The 24183-nt window shown below is 34.1% G+C and overlaps 1 protein-coding gene and 1 long non-coding RNA gene across 2 annotated transcripts; one reads left to right on the top strand and one right to left on the bottom strand.

Moving 5' to 3' along the window:
- The first annotated feature begins 3507 nt into the window (after positions 1–3507).
- Positions 3508–6500, top strand: LOC106317300. The gene is made up of 3 exons (XR_001265095.1): positions 3508–4892; positions 5659–5804; positions 6375–6500. It is a non-coding gene; the product is annotated as an uncharacterized LOC106317300 (long non-coding RNA).
- Positions 6501–8114: 1614 nt separating this feature from the next.
- On the bottom strand, positions 8115–8786 carry LOC106315300 (transcription factor HEC3-like). The gene has a single exon (XM_013753038.1). The coding sequence runs from the start codon at positions 8784–8786 to the stop codon at positions 8115–8117; it is 672 nt and encodes a 223-aa protein (XP_013608492.1).
- Between the last annotated feature and the right edge of the window lie 15397 nt (positions 8787–24183).

The following is a 24183-nucleotide window of genomic DNA, read 5'->3' as shown; positions in this document are numbered from 1 at the left end:
CAATTAACCTAATGTGCCAACAATACCACAATCGAATGGTATGTCATTGTAGCATTTTAGGATCGAATCCACAAGCTTTCCTAATCTAAGCAAACAAGAAGATGGATGATTTGTAACAAGCTAATATCCTATAAATATAAACAAGGTGATCTCAAATCCAATCAAGAAATAAGTGCAAGAACTTTCAAATACTAAGGATGGATTCATGGGTAAGGATAATTGATATAAAGTGATCAAGTTTCAATCTAAAGGTATCAAATTTCAATCAATCTATTTACCTTAGGCCTAGACACAATAATAAACAAACTCTATCCCTAGATGAATGCTCATTTACCTAGATAACTCAAGCATCAAATTCCTTTGGTTGAATGTTATCTAAGTAATCATTAATCTCAAGTCTACTAGCCATCTTAACACCTTTAACAACAAATTCCTTTGGTAAAGAATGTTAAAAGCTTAGGAGAGTTGGTTCAGACATTTCATCAAACACCTTCCGGGTATGAAATGCCTAGAGCTCAACTTTAGAGAGGCCAACTCTAGAGTTGCATTAAAAGCACTCTACTAGCAAGGAACAAGATGGATCTATACTAAAACACCTTAGATCTAGCTTAATCACCCTAATCTACCTTAACCCATGAATCCAAAATATGTCTACTCAATAATCTCCATGAGAAACCTTAAACCCATGTAAGGATCAAGGCTAATCATGTTAATGAGCAAGAGAAACACAATTATTATAAGATGAAGTACTTCCTTAGATTATAGAAAGATTCAAGCTTTTACAAGTTTAGACAAAGTCTTGAGAGAAAATGAGATAAGTCCAAGATTTTTAGGTCTAAATCTATTTATAGAGTGGTTAAACTCGAGCTGGTTTGACCTCACAAACCAAAGTCAAACCGGACTAAACCGGTCAATAATTTAATTTCGCAAATGGATTTACCGAGCGGCTTCTTTCTCCCGCTCCACAAAACCGCTCCGAGACCACATCGGTTACCTTTGACCGCTCCATCAAGTCGATATTGGACAGGGACATGGGTTTTTTTCCAGCGGGTTCACTTGACCGCTCCACTCGGCCGCTGCAACGCTTGATCTTTGAAGTAGAATTTCCCGATGACGTCGATGTGTCGTTGCCGTAAACCGCTCCAAACCTGCACATACTCGAGCTCAAGACTCCTTCTTTCTCGCCGAATCAAGCCCGAGCCGAAGTCTCCACCGTGGAATCAAGATTCTCCGTCGTGAAAAGATCATCCCGAGCTTCTCCTCCATCGCCACGACTTCACCGGACCAAACACGGCGAGCTCCTCCACCGCCGCAGCCATCGTCGTCCAGCTCCAGAGTCGAGCTCGTGCATCTCCATCAATGGAGATCTCTTTGGTTTTTGCACATCTGGTCCTTCTTCTTTTGCATATTTACGATTTAACCCCAACACTCTTGAATAGTCAGAAACATCCTCTCGAATTGGCCCCTGGACTTTTGATTGTGCAATTTAACCCAACCGAGAGTTTTGAATTTGCAGCATTGATGCCAGACTTCTTGTTAACATCAGATTGGACCCAAAACTTCCAAAAGATACAATTTGACCCTCGAATTTCATCCCAAACTTCTAATTGTGCACTCCATACCCTATGATATGCAAATATTGATGCAAATGCAACATAAAGACTTATATGTAACCTAGAATGAACATAATAAGCTAAAATATGGATCTTAAACCCATCAAAATCAAGAGATATCAGTAGTCAGACACATTCCTGCTCGGCTCCAGTTAGCTGCCATATTTACAAAGTTCCTTCCCACGGCTGCGTTTCAGAGCTTAAGGTACAAACTAGGCGTTGATCATCATCCAACGCATAGTTTGAAGGGGGTATCAACGTAAACAACAAGTCACAACCTAAAGCTCAAAACGATGCAGTTTTCATTGAGAAAATCACAGAGCCCACGAAGTCAGTTCAGGCCCAACCCAAAACCAATAAAATTCAAACTCAGACTAGTCAACAGAACTCTTCAACGGTCATAACATATGAAGACAAAATCAAAGCTGGCGAAGAGAAGAGAAGAGAAAAAAAGGATAGCGACTGAGTGTATTAACTGAGAAGTGGTCCTGAACTGTACAACTCATTTCAAACCCTTGAATGTCTAGGAGAAGAAAGATGATGACACGTCAATAGAGAACTAAGGCTTTCATCATTTACTATATAAGATTGTATTGAGACATTGTAAAAGCTTAAAAAACAAGAAATAGAAATTGCATTTTCAGAAAGCATATTTCTTCGACTTTCACTCTAGACTCAGATAACGTAAGCCCATTAGTCACTTTTCACCCTATTTGGGCTTAATGGGCTGTAATAATAAAATAATTCATCTTAATGTTGTCGACCATCTTGTATTTATTTCTAGTTATGATATTTTTTTTTTCTGGTAAGTTCTGAGTTTTTGTTCTATATTATGTTTTTGGCATCAGAGAATCATTTGATTCTGCTGTCTCTTGGTTCAAATAGAAATTTTATAGTTCTTGTTGGCTCTAGTCTCCGGGTTACAGCCGGCTTAGGTTCCCAAACTTTGTAATCCTCTGGTGTCAATAAATGCAAGTTTTAGGTTTTAAAAAATAACTAGATTTTGATCCGCACTCGAAGCACGGAATTGTTATTTGTAGAAATTAGATTTTATAACATATAAATTTTATATTATACTTTTATTTATGAAAATTGTTATTATTATGATGTATGTGTGTGTAGATTTGTAGTAGTGGTTTCATATGTTTGGGCGAGGATTAATTACATAAAATTATTTAATGTGTGTATGAAATAAAATGTAATTTATGAAATGTGTTTCTGGTAGCATATAAAATATAACTATACATACAATCTTTATTAGTGTTATTATTTTTATTGTAAAATATAATATATATATATATATGTGTGTGTGTGTAATAAGAAGTATTCGCATACTGAGTTATTGAAATTATGAAATGATTTATAAACTTTAACAATTTTTATACTTTGTTCAAAGTTTTATTATAATTTGTTTTATTAATATATTAAATGGGCTTGAAATGTGGTTTTTAGACTGTAAACTATATAATAAAGTCAATAAGGCCAAACAATTTAGTCAATTTAATACAAAAAATTTCAACATGTTTAAATGTGCTTCCGACAGCAAAAAGATCCGGCTCAAAAACATAAAAAAATCTACATTATTTTTAAATAAAAAAGACCAAAAATTTTACTGTTCAATTTACAAAAAAAAAGGTTTAAAAAAAGTCTCTGTCGAAAGTTCATCTTCATCAAATCTCCAAATCTAGAATAGGCAATCGATTTATAGGAAGCGCTAGAGTCATTCCCTCCCTGACCGATTTGAAGAGAGTTCCAAAAATTGAGAGGATCGGGTTGGTTTTTATTATTCATCCAAACAAAGTAAGTTTTCTTTTTCCTTCATATATTATTCAAAGTATCTGCTCCTTTGATCCTTGATGCTTTTTTGAAACATGCAGTACACGATCGTTGTTAAACTGGGGGTAAATTTTTTTTTTTTTTTTGAACGAATGTTAAATTCTTATTCAAAAAAGCCTTTTACATGTGTGACCTCTGTACATATAACTTCTTTAGAGACCACTATAGATTATTAGATTATAAGGATATTCACATTCTTGTAAACCAAAATTGAATAATACCCTCCAATTTCTTCCCACCTTTCCCTCTCATTAGACTAAGCTTATTTTTTACTCCTTTCTCAATCAACTTCTTCAAACTCAACAAGGGGATGGTCTTTTCTCCATATCTTATCTTATTTCTCTCCCGCCATAATGTGTGGATGGAAGCTTGTAAGGAGTACCTGATACAGAACAGAGCTTTCTTCTCCATGTTTCTTGCGGTAATCAGCCTCACAATGTCATCCCATTGGACCGTATAGTCAGTACTGGGGGTAAATTTCTGGCATCTCCGATCAGATTCGTTGTTGACTCTCGAAGGATCAAAAACTTTTTCAAAGAGCCGACAAAACAAAGTAAAGTCTTTACTTACCGATGGTTTCTTTTTTCTTTAGTTGAACTATGTACCGTAATGGAAAAATTATTTTTTTATTCTGCATTACATGAATTATTTAACAAATCTTTGCTTACTCTTTGTTCTTGTTCTAACACCAATTATTTATCCTGCATTACATGATTTCTATATTTATGTGCGGTATATACATGCAAGCCATCAATATTTATCATTCATGTACTGATAATTAGATAACCTTGCACGCTTGATGATTCTTAGGTTATATAGTGTAGTGACATATATACTGTTAAGCTTATGTTTTGTAATCTATGATACTATTTTTGTTTTCATCAAAGTAAATACGTAGACTAATTTGTTCACTGCATTTTTTCTACTTGTTCCCTTTTGAATTACTCTCTCGCTAGTCGCTACTTCATTCTATATTGAATTACTCTATAGTCTATATTGTTGCTTTATAGGTGTTTAATGGATAGTATCTTCAAAAAACTGTGAACGAAGATAAGTAAATTTTTTTTTTGCTTATACAGTTTCTAATGCTACGATACATTGTTCTTACAGACTTGTAGTTAAATATTGAGGTGCATGGAAATGAATTAGTCAAGGAGTGGAACAGTATGATGACTGTTTCTTATTGTGTAATTGTATTTTTTCTAATATAATTGTTTTCAATCTTCTTTAGGATAAAGAATGAGACATTTATCCTTGGCGAATGTTGATATAAGATAGAACATAGCACAAAGAAAGATAAGAAGTTACCTCATTAAAAAAATCAAAGAATTAAGAATAGTTTACTTACCTTCAGGATGACCCCCTTCTGTATGGTCAAAAACAGGGTTCGTTTTAAGCACGAGCTCGTTTCAACTACTTAAAGCACGGGAATCTTCTTACCAGGTACTCATTAACTCTCCTTCATTTGATTCAACAATGGAAATGCTTGCTGGATCATACTTGAATCTAGACCAGTCGACATTTTGATTAAAAAAATATGAGCACGCAGTGCTTTCGTCATTCACATGGATCAATATCTTCCGGTGTGGTTTACATAGTCGTTTACAGAGTCAATATGAGTCTGTAATGTTGTTGACAAAAAAAAAATATGAGAAAACATTATATACACACCAATCTGAAATTTATATAAAGGATAGATTTTTTTCAACATAACTCGCGTTTCTTTCAATGCCAAAGCCTGATCTATTGGTGGATTGATCAGTAATTGAGATGTATCAAAACATTTGAGATTTGAAGTTTACCTACAAACAAAAAAAACGAAAATGATTTTAGACCAGACTATAACTGTTATAAAGTAACAAAATAAAGTAACAAATCTAAATTTACAAGCACTCCTAATTGTGTTTCTTCTCTATAGGGTTCGAAAATATCATTATTACTGTATTCTTATGGAGTAATGGAGGTGAACTTTATAAACCCATTTTATAAACGTGAGTGGTAGGTCGGTATCCACCAGCTGCTGCACTTAGTGAAAAAAATTCTATGTTTTTCCAATCACCCACACGGAAGTCCTGCTGCCCAAACTAAGCAAGTAGTTTTTCTTCCATGATGCATCAATTTTTGATCCCTTGCAATAATGAAAAAAAAACAGAGTTAATAAGTCAATAATGCTAAGTTACAAAAACGCCATATATATTGTATATTACAGACATAAAGCAGCTCAAAATCGTTTACCTTCTCGTCAAAGAGAATGATCTCTAAAGTCTCACCAAAACCGGCATTGGATGGTTTCCAGGTGTGTATGACTTTGGTTTCAATCAACCAAGTTGTTTTCCATGGCCTAATCTCATCAAGGTACACAAGTTTTTTCTTAGAAGACATTATATGAGAATTGTTTTGTAATCTGCGTGTTTGAACTGAGGTTAATATGCTGTATATATAGGAAATCAAGTGCCCTGGATAGTCCAAATCAATACTGTTAAGAGTATATGTTGCGTGAGTTTAGTAAAATCATTAATCTTGTTTTGATTGGTTGTTATTTATATTTTGAAGATATGAAAATAAATAATTCGACCTGGTAGTCATGCTTTGGTATATTCTTTATTGTTATTTAAGGAACCTCCGAAAATTTAGATATTTTTCTTAAAAGATTGGTACAAACGATTTAGTATATTCGATATTGTTAGGTAGTTTCTTCCGGAAATCAAGTTTATATGCCAAGTTTTGAGGTTTTGATTTAGTGGATTATATTTTTGGTATTTGATTCGAGAAAGTTTGGGAATTAAATATTTTGGTGGACTATATTTGAATAATGCAACATATAGGTTTTCTGGTGCAATCGTTTGTAAGAAAAAAATTATGTTTGGAAGTGACGAATGGTAAAAACAATGATATTAACAGATAGGTATTGTTTTTATTTTGAAGTTTGCAGAATCCAATAAACTTTCAAGCTTGGTATCGCTGGAACATCATTATCAATATACAAAGAGATGGTACATCTAATCTATAAGAAAAGAAAATCAGTGTTGATGCAATTGAAGTTTATTTAAAATGTGGATGTTACTTTGTTATCTAATGATACGTTATGTTACATTAGGAAGAAAAAATCAGCATTAAGAGTTTAACGTCAGTTTAGGTGTTGCTTACGTATTAATAGAATAGATTTTGAAAATACTGACTTTAATTAAAAACATATGTTTAAATAAAGCCAACGGCAATGTATAGTAATTATTTTGAAAACTAAAGGGCACCTAAAAAAGAGTATTCAATTTTAATAGTATTGATTATGTTTCCAAAAGAAAATGAATTGACTTCGTAAGAGCATCATTAACCCGGCTTCTTAATTTGAGGTTTTTAATTCATGATTTGACATTTTTTTTTAGATTTTTCGGCTAAGAACCAATTTTTATATCTCTTATTTAAAAAATGATTCTTAGTTTTTTTTAGTTAAAAGTTAAGAAACGGTTCTTAGTCGAAGTTAAAAGCATCTTTAGTGACAAGTTTTTCTAGGAGAGTACCTAAACATTAGTTAATTAATATTTGTAAATGTAATTTGTTATGTAATTAATATTTATGTTTTTCTAAAATGATGTTCAAATAAAAAGTTGACACTTGGAGAATAGTACTTCTCAATAAGTTTGATAGATTCTTTATAAAGAATCGTCTTCGCACTTGCTATTTTCTCTTTCTAACTTTTACTATTTTTTATTAATATTTCTTCAGATACGTACTTCAAAAATCAACCGATGCTGGTGCCCTAAGAATTTCATCCTAAGAATTCGGATTAATCATCTTCTAAGAAAGATGGATGGGTTTCCTTGAATATCACTGACACTTTGTTGTGTCTTTATTAAAACCTATGAATGTGTGGAGACACAAAAGTCAGTGGAAATATCGAACTGAAGTCAACAAAGAGCATACGTTTTGCTCACTCTCTCTTCTGAGTGTTTTTTTTTTCTGACCAACAAGTGTGGAACAAAGCTCTGGTTTCATTTTAAGTTTGTTTGTTGTCAAGGTTTTCTTTTTATTCTTGGGAAGTAAAAAGAGATTGAAACTGAACTTCGATTCATTAATTCGATAGACAAACGAGAAAGTACATTTTCTCTGCTCCATATATCCTCTATACAAATATGTCAATGTGCTCTTTTGTAACATGGTGTATCTACTTATTTATATCTCGCGACACTATGAATAACGTGCATATAAGTGAGAAATGCATCACTGGAGTTTATCCATGATGCATATAAATAATATAGTATATTACAAACTTATACATTGTGTGTATACAAAGACAAAAGTCCACAGCAATGATAACACTAGTTTTTTTTTTTTTTTTGAACACAGCAATGATAACACTAGTTAAATAAGGTCTTTTCATGGCGTCATGGTTCTTGTTCTCGAAAAACGCTCGGCCAAAACTTGTATACAACCAAACTACAAATCATCAAGACCTTATTTTTATATTTATGAAATGATAATTATAAATTTATATATATGGTGGTACACAGCTCAAGCTAACCGTTATGATTATTCCACAACCTTTTCTCGGTCAACAACAATTTATTATATGACATCCTAACAAACTCTTACTTCGTGTCCGTTTTTATATATAAACGCTTTCCGTGATTGAACCATAACTCACAGTTTATAGTTTATAACATAAGTTTAGTTACTATTAATGGAATTTTCACCTGATTTATACCAATCTCCTCCTCCACCACCGCCGAAATCTGGCGGTGGTGGCTGCGAAACCCATGACGTCGTCACCACTTGAGAAGCTTGATCTTGCGGCGGCGGAGGATTATTAAGAAGCCGTATCTGCCGTTTCAAGAACTTGACGTAGCGTATGGCTTCGTCCAGCATTGAAGCTGTATCCATCTTGGTGCCACCCGGCACGAGTCTCTGGAGGATTCTGATCCTCTCGCTGATTCTCTCGCGGCGTTGCCTCGCCGCCACGCTCTGAGGGTCGTCGGAGATTCTAACGTTATGGCGTTTGGGTTTCTTGACGGTTGCTGGATCAATGTCGACGGGCTGCATGGCTGCGATCTTGTACATCATCTCTTTCATAGCACTGAGTTCCTCTACAGGCTCTTCTTCGTCTTCCTCTTCTTCTTGATCTCCGGAGAAAAACGTGGTGGTTGTGAGGGAAGAAGAGAGAGGCGGGAAATGAAAAGAAGAAGATGATGAAGTGAAAGGATTGAAGATGTGGAGTTGAGTGTGTTGGTTCATGGCCATATCGATCGGATCGTTATGATGATGGTCATTCTTGTTGTTCATGATGATGTTGTTCCAAGTGTAATTTTGGTCGAGAGATGGGTTCATATTATTATTATTCATACTCTGTGTTTGTTTGATATGTGAAAATTTCAATGTCATTGTGGCAGATATATAAACATATATATATGCACGTGTATATGTGTGTGTGTGTGTGTGTGTAGATGTGCGTATATTTTAAAGGGAAAAATAAAGGTGATCATCATATGATGAGGGGTTAGGTTGGTGATGCAATAAGGATGTTTTTGGTGTGGATCGAAAAATATTTATTTTAGGAATTGTATATCTGTTTTTTCAATAAGTGGACGTCACTAGCCGCTACAATAAATTCAAATGTTTATAGTAGAATAAGAAGACCCTCAAATGCTATAAAATATCTATATATCGTCGTTCAATATAAATTATGTCAATAAGTATAGTTCACTTTTGCACTCAAGAAAGCTTTCTAATAAAAAAGAAGCTCCTCGCAAACTGGCAGTGACACTATTGTTTCTGAAGCTAATCTTAAAGATGTATGATTCACAAGCTCTTTCACTCCTTAACAAATTTTACATAGAAAAAGGTTTAATTAGATAATAAACATGGCTAGGGTTCTCTCACATTGAGACTTGAAATTAGGGTAGATCGAGAAAGTGGCTTTCACCAAAGTAATAACGAATAAGATGTGAATTGCTTTTTATGAACATGAGTTTCTCTTTGATTCTCAAAAGATGTCACCACTTGTGTGCTCTTATTCTGACTTCTCGGTTCTCAATCTCTTTATCTTCTTCTCTCTTTACAAATCACATTCATCTCAAAATAGGATATATTGATAAGTTTTCTCTCATTCCCTTGTCTCTTCACTAAATAGCACATTTGGTTGATCGTATGCTCACATCCCAATCAACGGTCATTGTTAGCTCTCTCCCTCCCTCTCAAAACAGTCCATTATTGAATGCAAATGTGCGAGACTCGCAACGCTGTATGAACTTGCTTTTCCTCCACAACTCACGTGTATAGTTGTTACCGTAAGATGCAACTATACATTAAAATAATATTGTCATATTTTTTAAATTTTTTTAAAAAATTTGTGTGCTAACCCCTACAAAATATTGAATTTGAGTAAATGCTTTATATACTGAACCCTATAATCAACCACGGGGTGGTGGGCTAATGGTCTTGAGGTAGTTACCACAACCGATACGAACCCGAGTTCGATACCCCATGTGGCCACGGAATGCTTTACGCCCACCCCAAGTTTAAAGTTAACGCGGTGTTGGTGTCGGGTCCTTGGGTAATGGGTATTAGTGCCGGCTGGTTCCGGGCCAGGGGGATTAGATGGTTGGCAATCGGAAACCACGTGCGGATTACGGGCCTTTGGGCAAACGGAAACCACGTGCGGATTACGGGTCGCCTTTGAACCTCTTGTTTTAAAAAAAAAAAACTAAACCCTATAATCTTTAGTGTTGTATTAAAATTTCTAACCAGATTCTAAATTTGCATTAATATATGTTAAACTTTTTTTCATGGTACATGAGCATCCTTCAAATTTTTTTTAAAATAATTTAGTAAAATTTCATATACTCCCTAAATTAGTGGACTAACATTATAAAATCGTTATTCTCTAGAGAAATAGAGACAAAAAAGGTTCTAAACCTCATTGACCATCATCATATATTAGTACAGGAGACAACTATGTATTAAAGCAATATTGTTATATTTTTTAAATTTTTCTCAAAATCTATGTGTTAACCAACCCCCTACGAAAATATTGAGTTTTACGTTAAACGCTTTATACACTGAAGCCTAAATTTTTAGTGTTTTTTTTTTAATTTCTAACAACATTCTACATTTGTATTAATGTATGTTAAACACTCTTTTATGGTATATGAGAATCGTTATAATTATTTATCAATTAATTTAGTAAAACTTCATAATACTCCTTAATTCGGTGGAATAACCACTATAAAATCTTTATTTTCTTGAAAAACAAAGACAACAAAGGCTCCAAACATCTTTCAACACCATCATACGTTAGAGTAGGATGCAACAATGTATTAAAACAATATTGTCATATTTTTTGAAATTTTCTCAAAATTTATGTGCTAACCCCTACAAAATATTGGATTTCAGTAAATGCTTTATATACTGAACCCTATAATCTTTAGTGTTGTTTTAAAATTTCTAACCACATTCTACATTTGTATTCATGTATGTTAAACTCTCTTTCATGGTACATGAGCATCGCTCAATTTTTTTAAAAAAAATTAGTAAAATTTCATATACTCCCTAAATTATTAGAGTAACCATTATAAAATCGCTATTCTCTAGAGAAATGGAGACAACAAAGGCTTCAAACCTCTTTGACCATCATCATATATTAGTATAGGAGGCAACTCTGCATTAAAGCAATATTGTTATATTTTATGAATTTTTCTCAAAGTCTAAGTGTTAACCCCTACGAAAATATTGACTTTTACGTTAAGCGCTTTATACACTGAAGCCTAAACTTTTTAGTGTTGTTTTAAAATTTCTAACCACATTCTACATTTGTATTAATGTATGTTAAATACTCTTTTATGGTGTATAAGAATCATTATAATTTTTTATCAATTAATTTAGTAAAACTTCATAATACTCCATAAATCGGTGGAATAACCACTATAGATCGCTATTTTCTTGTAAAACGGAGACAACAAAAGCTCCAAAACTCTTTCAACATCATCATATGTTAGTTCATGATGCAACTATCCATTAAAACAATATTGACATATTTTTTGAAATTTTCTCAAAATCTATGCGCTAACCCTACAAAATATTGAATTTCAGTAAATTAATTTATATACTGAACCCTATAATCTTTAGTGTTGTTTTAAAATTTCTAACCACATTTTATATTTGTATTAATGTATGCTAAAGTCTCTTTCATGGTACATGAGCATCGTTTATTTTTTAAAAATTAATTTAGTAAAATTTCATATACTCCCTAAATTAGTGGAGTAACCATTATAAAATCGCTATTCTCTAGAGAAATGGAGACAACAAAGGTTCCAAACCTCTTTGACCATCGCCATATATTAGTACATGAGGCAACTATGCATTAAAGCAATATTGTTATATTTTTGAATTTTTCTCAAAATCTATGCGTTAACCTCTACGAAAATATTGACTTTTACGTTAAACGCTCTATACACTGAGGCCTAAATTTTTTAGTGTTGTTTTAAAATTTCTAACCACATTCTACATTTGTATTAATGTATGTTAAACACTATTTTATGATATATGAGAATCGTCATATTTTTTTATCAATTAATTTAGTAAAACTTCATAATTTTTTTTTTGATGAAATTTCAAATTTATTGATCATACTAGAAAGAATATATGTACAAGCCTATGTGGTTACAATTGAATAATAAGAGCAAACAGCCAAACTAAGTATCATGAGCTCCAAACCACCTTTGCATCAGACCTTGCAACCTTGGCCTTAAGTAATAACGCGTAGACATGATGCGGTTACGAACCATCTTGTCCACCAATCTAGCAATGTGCTCAACCGGCTTCGAAACATGGTTGTGGAGTCTCTCATTCCGTTCTCTCCAAATGTAGTAGATAGTAACCTGCAGCACAAGTCTGAGCAGAATAAATGTAAGCTGATCATAGTGACCTGTCAAGAGCCTCGTGATGGTAGTATCCCAATCAGGATCCGGGTCCATGCCAAATAAGTTTCCTGCAACTTTGAGCCAAAGTGTGAACGTGTACGGACAAGCAAAGAATAGATGATCTCGTGTTTCGTCTTGCTCCCCACAGTAGAGACAATATTGTGCTTGACCCCACTGTGCAGTACGATGTCCAGTTGATTGCCTGTCTCTTACAGCCAACCACGTGATGAAAGCAAACCTCAGCACTCCTTGCTGAAACCAAATTAGCCTACTCCACATTACTTGATCCTTCTTCTTTCTAATATTACTCCAAGTGTTCTTGGAGTTAAACATGCTGCTATAGGTGTCGTCTCCATCTCTCCATAACACCCCGTTTGGCACGGTTGCAGTCAAAATTAGGGGGAGCTCTCGAATGTCATGAACCAGATCTTGAAGGAAATGGTCACGACATCTACGAAACCTCCACTCGCCATCTACGAACACGTCACAGATCCTAGCACTCATTCCAATACCCAGTTTCTGAGTCTCTATTTCACCCGCTAGGTCAATCAGTCGGCCCTTTGGGTGCCACAAATCTGTCCAAAATCTCACACTACAACCGTCCTGGATCTTCATACGAATGAAACCTTTTGCAAGAGGACGAAACCGTAACAGCTTCCTCCAAACCCACGACCCTATCACAGTATCTCTTGCATCCCAAAGGACCTCCTGTCTGAGTAGATAATGATGTACCCAAGTCACCCAGAGCGAAGAAGCCTGAGGGAAAAGCCTCCAGATGAGCTTCAGCACAAAGACAGTACTAACATCCTTTATTCTTCTAATACCCAGGACTCCTTCCTCATAAGGACAACACACATCTTCCCAAGCAATCTTTGCACGAGTAGTAATGTTTGGAGAACCACTCCATAGGAAGGCTGAACACATGCTTTCAAAGGTAGACAGAATGCAGAACACCAGAAGTTAGTGATGCTGGCAATGACCGACTTAATAAGCTGCAGCCTCTCTGCGTAAGAAAGAGCCCTGCTCATCCAACTGAGTAATCTGTTGCGAATCTTCACAATCAAAGGCTCATAGTCGCTTCTTGTCATAATCTTCGTAGTCAGAGGCAGCCCAGGGTACTTAATAGGTAGAGCAGAGACAGAGAGGCCTACCACTCCTGCTTCCCTCTACCTGCAACAAACACTGTTGACTTAGCTACATTTATCTTTAAACCTGATTTTTCCCCGAAATCATCAAACACAGAAAGAACACCACGAAAAGATTCTGGCGTTCCATCCATAAATACAACAATATCGTCAGCAAAGCTCAGGTGAGACAGAGGATGGTAACCAATCTTCTCTTCAGCAACAGCCTTGTTCAGGAGTTTGGAGAGAACATTGCTAATAATCACGTAGAGGTATGGAGACAAAGAGCAGCCCTGCCTAATGCCTCTAGAGCTAGTGAAAAAACCCTCTAATTCACCATTGACAGACACCGAGAAAGCTGCTGTGTTAATACATCTCATAATCCAGATGTAAAATAAATCAGGATAATTCATAGCTCTCAGTGTAACTTCTATAAAGGACCAGCTCACCGTATCGAATGCTTTAGAAATATCCAGCTTAACAGCAGCTCTGGAGGAGACTGAAAGCTTGTGATAATCTTTGACAAGCTCGGTGGCCAGAAGCACATTTTCCAAAAGTAATCTCCCTTCCACAAATGCACACTGATTTAGCTCAATTGCCTGGGGTAGAGTGGCCTTTAATTGCGATGCTAGAATCTTTGATATCACCTTGTAGATGACGTTACAACAAGCTATGGGTCTGTAATCACTGAACTTCTCCGCATCCGTCATCTTTGGTACCAAAGACAGCAGGGTGGCGTTAATGCTGCGTGGCATAAACCCAAAGATAAAGAAGGACTGGACTGAAGTAATAACATCCTTACCAATCACTGGCCATGCTGCTTTGTAGAATTCCATAGGAAAACCGTCTGGTCCAGGAGCTTTATTAGCTGGCATGGAGAAAGAGTATCTTTGATCTCATTTGCAGATACTGGTCTCATTAGGAGCGCTGCATCGTCAGAAGAGCACCTATAGTCCAATAGTTCCCGAAGCTCTTCTTGCGAAGTACCTTGGAGATCACTAGTCGCAAAGTGAGAGACTGCCTCTGATTTAATGTCCGGTAACGAGGTTAGAATCCGACCATCTGCTGTAACTATCCGTCTTATGGTGTTCCTCACATTTCTGCTCTGAGCCACTTTGTGAAAAAACCTAGAGTTTTTATCACCAAGCCCCAGCCACTGCACCCAAGACTTCTGAAAGAAAAATTGTTCCTCAATCCCCGAGATGTGATGCCGATGTTCCCATGCATCAGAAGCTGCTTCAAACGTCGCAGTTTGCGGATCCTGCATAGCTTCATTTTGCTTTGCACACAGATCATCATAGGCCTGTTTTACACGCCCTGGCAAATCACCAAACATATCCCTATTAAGTCCACGCAACACCGACTTCAGACACTTGAGCTTCTCTTGGAAAAACTTTAGAGCTGACCGTGAGTGATAAAGAGGGGCAGACTCATTCCAAACACTTGCAACTACCTCAAGAAATCTCGGGTGAGAAGCCGAGTGATTGAAACATTTGAAAGGTTTCATGTTTCCCTGAGGGGCAGCCCAGAGCTGAATGTGCATACGAAGATGATCTGACACACCTCCAGATTCAAAGGTTGCATAAGACTGAGGGAAAGCACTTAACCAACAGCTATTGATCATAACCCGATCAAGTTTCTTGTTGATTGGGTTTTCATCTTGGCAGTTAGTCCATGTGAAACAAGGACCAACCTGAGCTAAATCCAACATATCACACTGGAGGACTGCATTCTGAAAGTCTCGGATTGAGCTGCGGTCTGATCTAGTCTCTGTAAAGCGGGAATGTTCCTGCTCGGTCAAAGCCACATTGAAATCTCCTTGGATAATCCAGGGGTTTGAACTGCCCGCCACTGTGTTTGACATCGTCTCCATTTCTCTCCACCGTTCACGTCGCTCGATGGCACAGTTGGATGCATAAATGAAAGAACAGAGAAACGTATATCTTGTTGACTTATATTTTACCCACACAGTTATCATCTGAGCGCTTTTCAAGACATAACAAACCTCCATCTCCTCCGACCAAACAACCCAAATCCTTCCCAAGCGGTGATGAGTGTAGTTGTGTAGACAACTCCAGCCTGGGAATGTTTCATCAAAGATTTTTTTAAAACTTCCTACTTGAACCTTCGTCTCCAGTAAACAACCAAAGGAGAGTTTCGCAGCCATAATCCAGTACTTTACAGCTTTGCGTTTGCGTGGCTGATTGAACCCACGCATGTTCCAAGCGAAGATAGATGACATCAATGCTTCCGGAGGGAAGCTTTCTTTCTATTTTGTTGCCCCTTATGCTGCTGAGTAACAGCCTCAACCAGATCGCGTGAGTTTACTATTGCCCTCCTCAAACTTTTCCCTTTGCTACACTGAGTTGTACCCTGTCTGTGTATTGCAACCGAAGTCTTTTTTGTTTTGTCCTCTGCATAGACTTCCTCTTCTGAATTTTTCCCTCCTCCTCCATTTCCTCATCCTCAATCTCACCTTCCTCACAGATATCTTGATGAGCCTGGAACCCATTCGGGGACAGACAGTTGCTACCACTCATATCCCTGGAATGAGTTGGCGAGATCCTGCGTTGGTTTGAAACAAGTCCACTTGGGACGTCCACAAAGTCATCAGAGATTGCAAGTAAAACTTCATAATACTCCTTAATTCGGTGGAATAACCACTCTAAAATCTCTATTTTCTTGAAAAACAAAGATAACAAAGGCTCCAAACGTCTTTCAACATCATCATATGTTAGTGTATGATACAACTATGCATTAAAACAATATTCTCATATTTTTTGAAATTTTCTCAAAATCTATGTGATAACCCATACAAAAAAATTGAATTTCAGTAAATGCTTTATATACTGAACCCTATAATCTTTAGTGTTGTTTTAAAATTTCTAACCACATTCTAAATTTGAATTAATGTATGCTAAAATTTCTTTCATGGTACATGAACATCGTTCAATTTTTTTTAAAAATAATTTAGCAAAATTTCATATACTCCATAAATTAGTGGACTAACCGTTATAAAATCGCTATTCTCTAGAGAAATGGAGACAATAAAGGTTCCAGACCTCTTTGACCATCACCATATATTAGTACAGCAGGCAACTATGCATTAAAGCAATATTGTTATATTTTTTGAATTTTTCTCAAAATCTATGTGTTTCTACTAAAATATTGAGTTTTACGTTAAACGCTCTATACACTGAAGCTTACCAATTCCGGGCAAGCTCTCAAATGACATTATTATCCTTGTTCTCTTGAAAGTTTTTATGTTATCTTCGTTGTATTGAACAATCCTACTTTGGCATGTCTCAGGTATGCTTCCTTGTACGCAAAGTCCCTTCTAGAGATGCTCCGGGAAGACGGTATTTTCACGCGCCCTCTTGGAAACGTTGTATACCTCATGTGTGGCCCTTGCACGTCGCCGGAGATTTGCCACCGGTTGCTCGCTAAGCTTCTCAAAAGGCTCGGAGAATTCAATAGAGCATAAAAACCCAAAACCATCTCTCCATGCTAGCTAGCTAGCTATTTGTTGTATTATTTTTGTCAAACATACTCTGTATTTGTTTCAAATTAAAGTACTTTTGGACTTGGGAGTCTGAAATATTTAGTGGTAGGTAGATTAGATCATCACGAGATGTATGTATGGTTTATGGAAATTAAATAATTTTATAATCGAAAAAGCTAAATACACAGTGTATATATATAAGAAAAAAGTGGCTTTGGGAAAAGTGTATCACAATACTAAAAGCAGCATATGCTGAAAATCTATGCTGCCACGTCACTTAAAATAATCATCCAACCAAAACATTTCTTTTTGCCACGTCAGGCAGGCTTTCGATTTTTTTTCTGTTCCGTAAATGATTGTTTGAGAGCTGGGCTTTAATTTTAATGAATATGTTAGGCCCGTATTTTAGTATGTTTAGAGACCCAATCAAATTTAGGAATTAGGTTGGTCGCCGTCTTCCTCTTTCAGAAGCGGCCGCGAAGATGTGATTAACCATCTGAAAACGTCGATTCCAAACTCTGAAACGTTTCCCCATCCTTAAATCTTTTCTTTACTCTGAGTTTTCTTAACTAATCCACTCCGTCCACATGAATCAATCAATATACCTCTTCGTTTTCTCCAGTAACTGGTTGAATCTTCACCTATAAATGGTTCTCCTTTCTTTGATGTTGAGTACAACTCAAACTATTTCCAAAAGCAATTATTTTCATTCCAAGCGATTTCGATGGCAACTTCGTACACGCTCCTTGCCGATCTGAGAGTAGGGCGATGCTCTAACACTGCCAAGGTCCATCTGTTGAGGGTTTGGGAGGCGAGAAACATCAACAAAGGCGGAGAACTGATGAGTGTTGACATGTTGCTCATCGATGAAAACGTAAGATCCATTGTCTAATACTAACTCTCTAAGCAATTACATTTTTTTGCGTACGATTTATGAATATTTTTTTCTTCCCTCAGTCTACACTATTAGCTATTTAATTTGCCTTCCTAGCAATAATCGTCACCAGGTTCGTCTTCTTCTTGAAATTCCAGCAACCACTTTGCACTCTTACCAATTCGATTCCCATATACAGGCAGATAGAGAGATAGTTCAGAGAGTGGAGTCTGCTAAGATAGAGATTTGAGGCGTGACTTCTTCGAGGCGGCGAAGTTTGCGCTCTTCCGTCGAATATATTCACTTATAAGATAATCTGCAACGGAGCTTTTGCTCAAGCTTTGAGGCACCAATGTCTCTATGTACATCAGGTACCCTATGGCAGTCACAACACTTCTATATTCACATGGAAATGCTGCTGATATTTTTCAGATGTACGAGCTCTTCATCGAGCTTACTATTCAGCTCCGTAAATGGTGTTAGTTATTTCTTTTCTTTGTGTGTATTCCACTTGCTGATACTAAAGCTGGATTTAAATTCTCAGATCAGTTTTTCATTACTGTGTTTTAGCTCAGAAAGTTGGATCTGAATTTTTTTTTTGGATTATGTAAATACTCAGCTGTGTGATTAAAAATGATGCAATGATGTGTGTGTACCTCCATATGTTCTTGATTTTCTCTTTCAGTTCTCAATGATCCTTATACGTGCTTGATTTCATATATTTGTTTTTGGATTGGTAATCACTGTAAGAACCTTTGGTGGGGACATTAAATTTGTAATTCTGGTGCGTTCTATTTGGTTTTTCAGTCTCTCTACACCATCCCGTAAACGATGCGATGATGTTTGTGTACGCCCTTCTGTTCTTAATGCTCCATTTCAGATTCCCACTGGATATTTCATGAAGATATGCTTTTCTGATTTCATGTATTTGTTCTTTGGACTGGTAAGAGTTGAATTGCTCTAATTACTGTGAAAACCTATTGTTGGAACATGAAAGTTTTGTTTTATGTTGCATTATATTAGCTCTTTGACTCTGTTCTTTGTAGATACAATACTTTTGTTCTTTCGATGTGGAGAAGCATATACTCTTATCGCTCAAATCTACCAAAGTTTTTCCTAACGTTATGTAAGTATTATTTCTATCGCATACTCTCCTATCAATTTGTTTTTCTTCTAAACTGGTTTGCATTTGTTGAACACAACCAACAAGAGATTGGTATCGCCTGTGTTTCTCCATCATGACTCAGTCATAAATCTGCTTGCAAGGAAAAGCCGTCGACCCCTCCTCATCCTACCGACGGTCGATCATCTTGGTGGTGTCTTATTTACACTGTACCGCTCTCCGATGACTATATCACTCACTGGAAACAGCAACATTAAGCCTGTTAACGTTTCCCAAGCTCTCACTGCTGGCCTCCTGCAATTTCTTTTGAATGAGAAATGTTTCTTTGAACCCCTTTCGATATGCCAGAACTCCTAGAGTACTCACGCACTCATTTATGCGAGATATTGGCTTCTCCTTTACTCTTTGGTAAAATTTGTGGAAACTGTGAGACGAGTATTCTATGATTAATTATTTGATGGTGCTGATTATTTGATTTTGTTGAACAGGAGTTTACTTGCATAATTGTAATGTGATGTTTAGTTTATCGTGATTCCTTCTTTGTAAGTTAGCAAGTATGACAAATAAAGCTTCCATCTTCACCATAGCTGAAATCGGGTATGTGATGTTTTTTATAAAATTTCCAATAATCAAGGATGCACCGACATAAGTACAATGACTATATGAAAATCTTTTATAAAAAAATGAATATATATTTATCTTTCTTTAATTTTATTATATTTATATTTATCTTGAGTTGGATTCTAGATAGATTGTCTTGGCCCTTCAGAAAAAAAAAATGGTTGGATATACGAAAAGTAATAGTGCAAATTTATAAAATAGTCTTATTTATTTTATTAAAAATGATATTTTTAAGTCTTCTTTGTTTTTGCAAGTATTTACAACTATTCTACTGCATTTTAGTAAGTTATATTGCTTATTATTTAAATTAACCAACAAGATTCCCTAAAACAACTCCACAAAATTCTTTTAGTTAATGTTATTTATGTTAGTTACAATAATACTTCCTAACAATAATACTAACAAGATTCAAGAATATTTAAAGAAATTATGTCGATTTATTATATTTAAAAAGGAGTATCCATAAAATATTTAATTTTTGGCCACAAAAATATTTAGTAATTTACTGAACATTTAAAACAAAACTTCCCCTAAATATTTATACCGTTTGAAATAATATCTAAATATTTAGACGATCAAGTTTCCATATATTTATAATATGTTATCAACTCGAGCTTTAAATCGGGTATTCATGATGTATCAAAACACCGGCAGTTTTAAATATTTTACGCTAAATACCATATAACCATACTAAATATCTTCAATAAATATTTTATGCTAAAATACCATGAAAAAAGTTTCAAATTTAGGAATACACTTATGTTATTTCACTTTATAAAATTTTAGGAATGCACTTATGTTATTCCACTTTGACCTAAACAACTTCAAAACAAAGTACTACTACACTACGGTCACTATAACCACTATCAAAAAGATTGGAAAAAGATACCATTCTATTTTTGACATATTTTTATCTTCACATTTTTAAAATATTTTCTTTATTAAAACCATAAAACAAATTGGAAATTCATTTAAAAATAAAACATAGAATCCGGCGCTACGCGCCGGAAAGCCACTAGTTAATTTAGTAAAACTTCATAATACTCCTTAATTCGGTGGAATAATCACTATAAAATCCCTATTTTCTTGAAAAACAAAGACAAGAGATGCTCCAAACCTCTTTCAACATCATCATACGCTAGTGTAGGATGCAACTATGCATTAAAACAATATTTTCATATTTTTTGAAATTTTCTCAAAATCTATGTGCTATAATCTTAGTGTTGAATTTCAATAAATGCTTTATATACTGAACCCTATAATCTTAGTGTTGTTTTAAAATTTCTAACCACATTCTACATTTTTATTCATGTATGCTAAACTCACTTTCCTGGTACATGAGCATCGGACAATTTTTTTAAAAAATAATTTAGTAAAATTTCATATGTGGACTAACCATTGTAAAATCGTTATTCTCTAGAGAAATGGAGACAACAAAAGTTCCAAAACTGATTGACCATCATCATATATTAGTACAGGAGGTAACTTTGCATTAAAGCAACATTGTTATATTTTTGATTTATCTCAAAATCTATGTAATAAACCCTACGAAAATATTGAGTTTTACGTTAAACGCTTTATACACTGAAGCCTAAAAAATTTGGTGCTGTTTTAAAATTTCTAACCACATTTTACATTAATATATTTTTAACACTATTTTATGGTATATGAGTATCTTTATTTTTTTATCAAGTAATTTAGTAAAACTTCATAATACTCCTTAATTCGGTAGAATAACCACTATAAAATCCCCATTTTCATGAAAAACAAAGATAAAAAAGGCACTAAACCTCTTTCAACATCATCATACGTTAGTGTAGGATAAAACTATGCATTAAAACAATATTTTCATATTTTTTGAAATTTTCTCAAAATCTATGTGCTAACCCTACAAAAATATTGAATTTGAGTAAATGCTTTATATACTGAACCTTATAATCTTTAGTGTTGTTTTAAACTTTCTAACCACATTCTACATTTGTATTCATGTATGATAAACTCTCTTTCACGGTACATGAGCATCGTTCAATTTTTTTAAAAAAATAATTTATTAAAATTTCATATACTCCCTAAATTAGTTGACTAACCATTATAAAATCGCTATTCTCTAGAAAAATGGAGACAACAAAGGCTCAAAACCTCTTTTACCATCATCATATATTAGTATAGCAGGCAAATATGCATTAAAGCAATATTGTTATATTTTTTTAAAATTTTCTCAAAATCTATGTGTTAACCCCTACGAAAATATTGAGTTTTACGTTAAACGCTCTATAAACTGAAGCCTAAAATTTTTAGTGTTGTTTTTAAATTTCTAACCACATTCTACATTTGTATTAATGTATGTTAACCACTCTTTTATGGTATATGAGAATTGTTATAATTTTTAATCAATTAATTTAATAAAACTTCATAATACTCCTTAATTCGGTGGAATAACCACTATAAAATCCTTATTTTCTTGAAAAACAAAGACAACAAAGGCTCCAAACTTCTTTCAACATCATCATACGTTAGTGTAGGAAGAAACTATGCATTAAAACAATATTGTCATATTTTTTTAAATTTTCTCAAAATCTATATACTAACCCCTACAAAAATATTGAATTTCAGTAAATGCTTTATATACTGAACCCTATAATCTTAGTGTTGTTTTAAAATTTCTAACCACATTCTACATTTGTATTCATGTATGCTAAACTCTCTTTCATGGTACATGAGCATCGTTCAATTTTTTTTAAAAATAACTTAGTAAAATTTCATATACTCTCTAAATTAGTGGACAAACCATTGAAAAATTGCTATTATCTAGAAGAAGGCAACAAAGGCTCAAAACCTCTTTGACCATCATCATATATTAGTATATGAGGCAAATGTGCATTAAAGTAATATTGTTATATTTTTAATTTTTTCTCAAAATCTATGTGTTAACCCCCTACGAAAATATCTAGTTTTACGTTAAACGCTCTATAAATTGAAGCCTAAAATTTTTAGTGTTGTTTTAAAATTTCTAACCACATTCTACAATTGTATTAATGTATGTTAAACACTCTTTTATGATATATGAGAATTGTTATAATTTTTTATCAATTAATTTAGTAAAACTTCATAATACTCCTTAATTCGGTGGAATAGCCACAATAAAATCCCTAATTTCTTGAAAAACAAAGACGACAAAGGCACTAAACCTCTTTCAACAACATCATACGTTAGTGTAGGATAAAACTATGCATTAAAACAATATTGTCATATTTTTTTGAAATATTGTCATAAAACTATGCATTAAAACAATATTGTCATATTTTTTGAAATTTTCTCAAAATCTATGTGCACCCCTACAAAAATATTGAATTTCAGTAAATGCTTTATATACTGAACATTATAATCTTTAGTGTTGTTTTAAACTTTCTAACTACATTATACATTTGTATTCATGTATGATAAACTCTCTTTCACGGTACATGAGCATCGCACAATTTTTTTTAAAAAATAATTTATTTAAATTTCATATACTCCCTAAATTAGTGGACTAACCATTATAAAATCGCTATTCTCTAGAGAAATGAAGGCAACAAAGGCTCAAAACCTCTTTGACCATCATCATATATTAGTATATGAGGCAAATGTGCATTAAAGTAATATTGTTATATTTTTAATTTTTTCTCAAAATCTATGTGTTAACCCCCTACGAAAATATCTAGTTTTACGTTAAACGCTCTATAAATTGAAGCCTAAAATTTTTAGTATTGTTTTAAAATTTCTAACCACATTCTACATTTGTATTAATGTATGTTAACCACTCATTTATGGTATATGAGAATCGTTATAATTTTTAATCAATTAATTTAATAAAACTTCACAATACTCCTTAATTCGGTGGAATAACCACTATAAAATCCCTATTTTCTTGAAAAACAAAGACAACAAAGGCTCCAAACTTCTTTCAACATCATCATAGGTTAGTGTAGGATGCAACTATGCATTAAAACAATATTGTCATATTTTTTGAAGTTTTCTCAAAATCTATTTGCTAACCCCTACAAAAATATTAAATTTCAGTAAATGCTTTATATACTGAACCCTATAATCTTAGTGTTGTTTTAAAATTTCTAACCACATTCTACATTTGTATTCATGGTACATGAGCATCGTTCAATTTTTTAAAAAAATAACTTAGTAAAATTTCATTTACTCTCTAAATTAGTGGACTAACTATTGAAAAATCGCTATTCTCTAGAGAAATAGAGACAACAAAGGATCCAAAACTCATTGAACATCATTATATATTACTAAAGGAGGCAACTATGCATTAAAGCAATATTGTAATATTTTTTGAATTTATTTCAAAATCTATGTGTTTAACCCATACGAAAATATTGAGTTTTACGTTAAACGCTATATACACTGAAGCCTAAAATTTTTATTGTTGTTTTAAAATTTCTAACCATATTCTACATTTGTATTAATGTATGTTAAACACTCTTTTATGGTATATAAGAATCGTTATAATTTTTTATCAATTAATTTAGTAAAACTTCATAATACTCCTTAATTCGGTGGAATAACCACTATAAAATC

Source organism: Brassica oleracea, chromosome C9 (genome assembly GCF_000695525.1).
Source record: "Brassica oleracea var. oleracea cultivar TO1000 chromosome C9, BOL, whole genome shotgun sequence".
In the NCBI taxonomy this organism is placed as follows: Eukaryota; Viridiplantae; Streptophyta; class Magnoliopsida; order Brassicales; family Brassicaceae; genus Brassica; species Brassica oleracea.
This window is presented reverse-complemented; position numbering and strand designations above follow the sequence as displayed.

Bases quoted from the DNA above. Each gene is read 5' to 3' on its own strand.
- LOC106315300 (XM_013753038.1), bottom strand. From the start codon at position 8,786: ATGAATAATAATAATATGAACCCATCTCTCGACCAAAATTACACTTGG.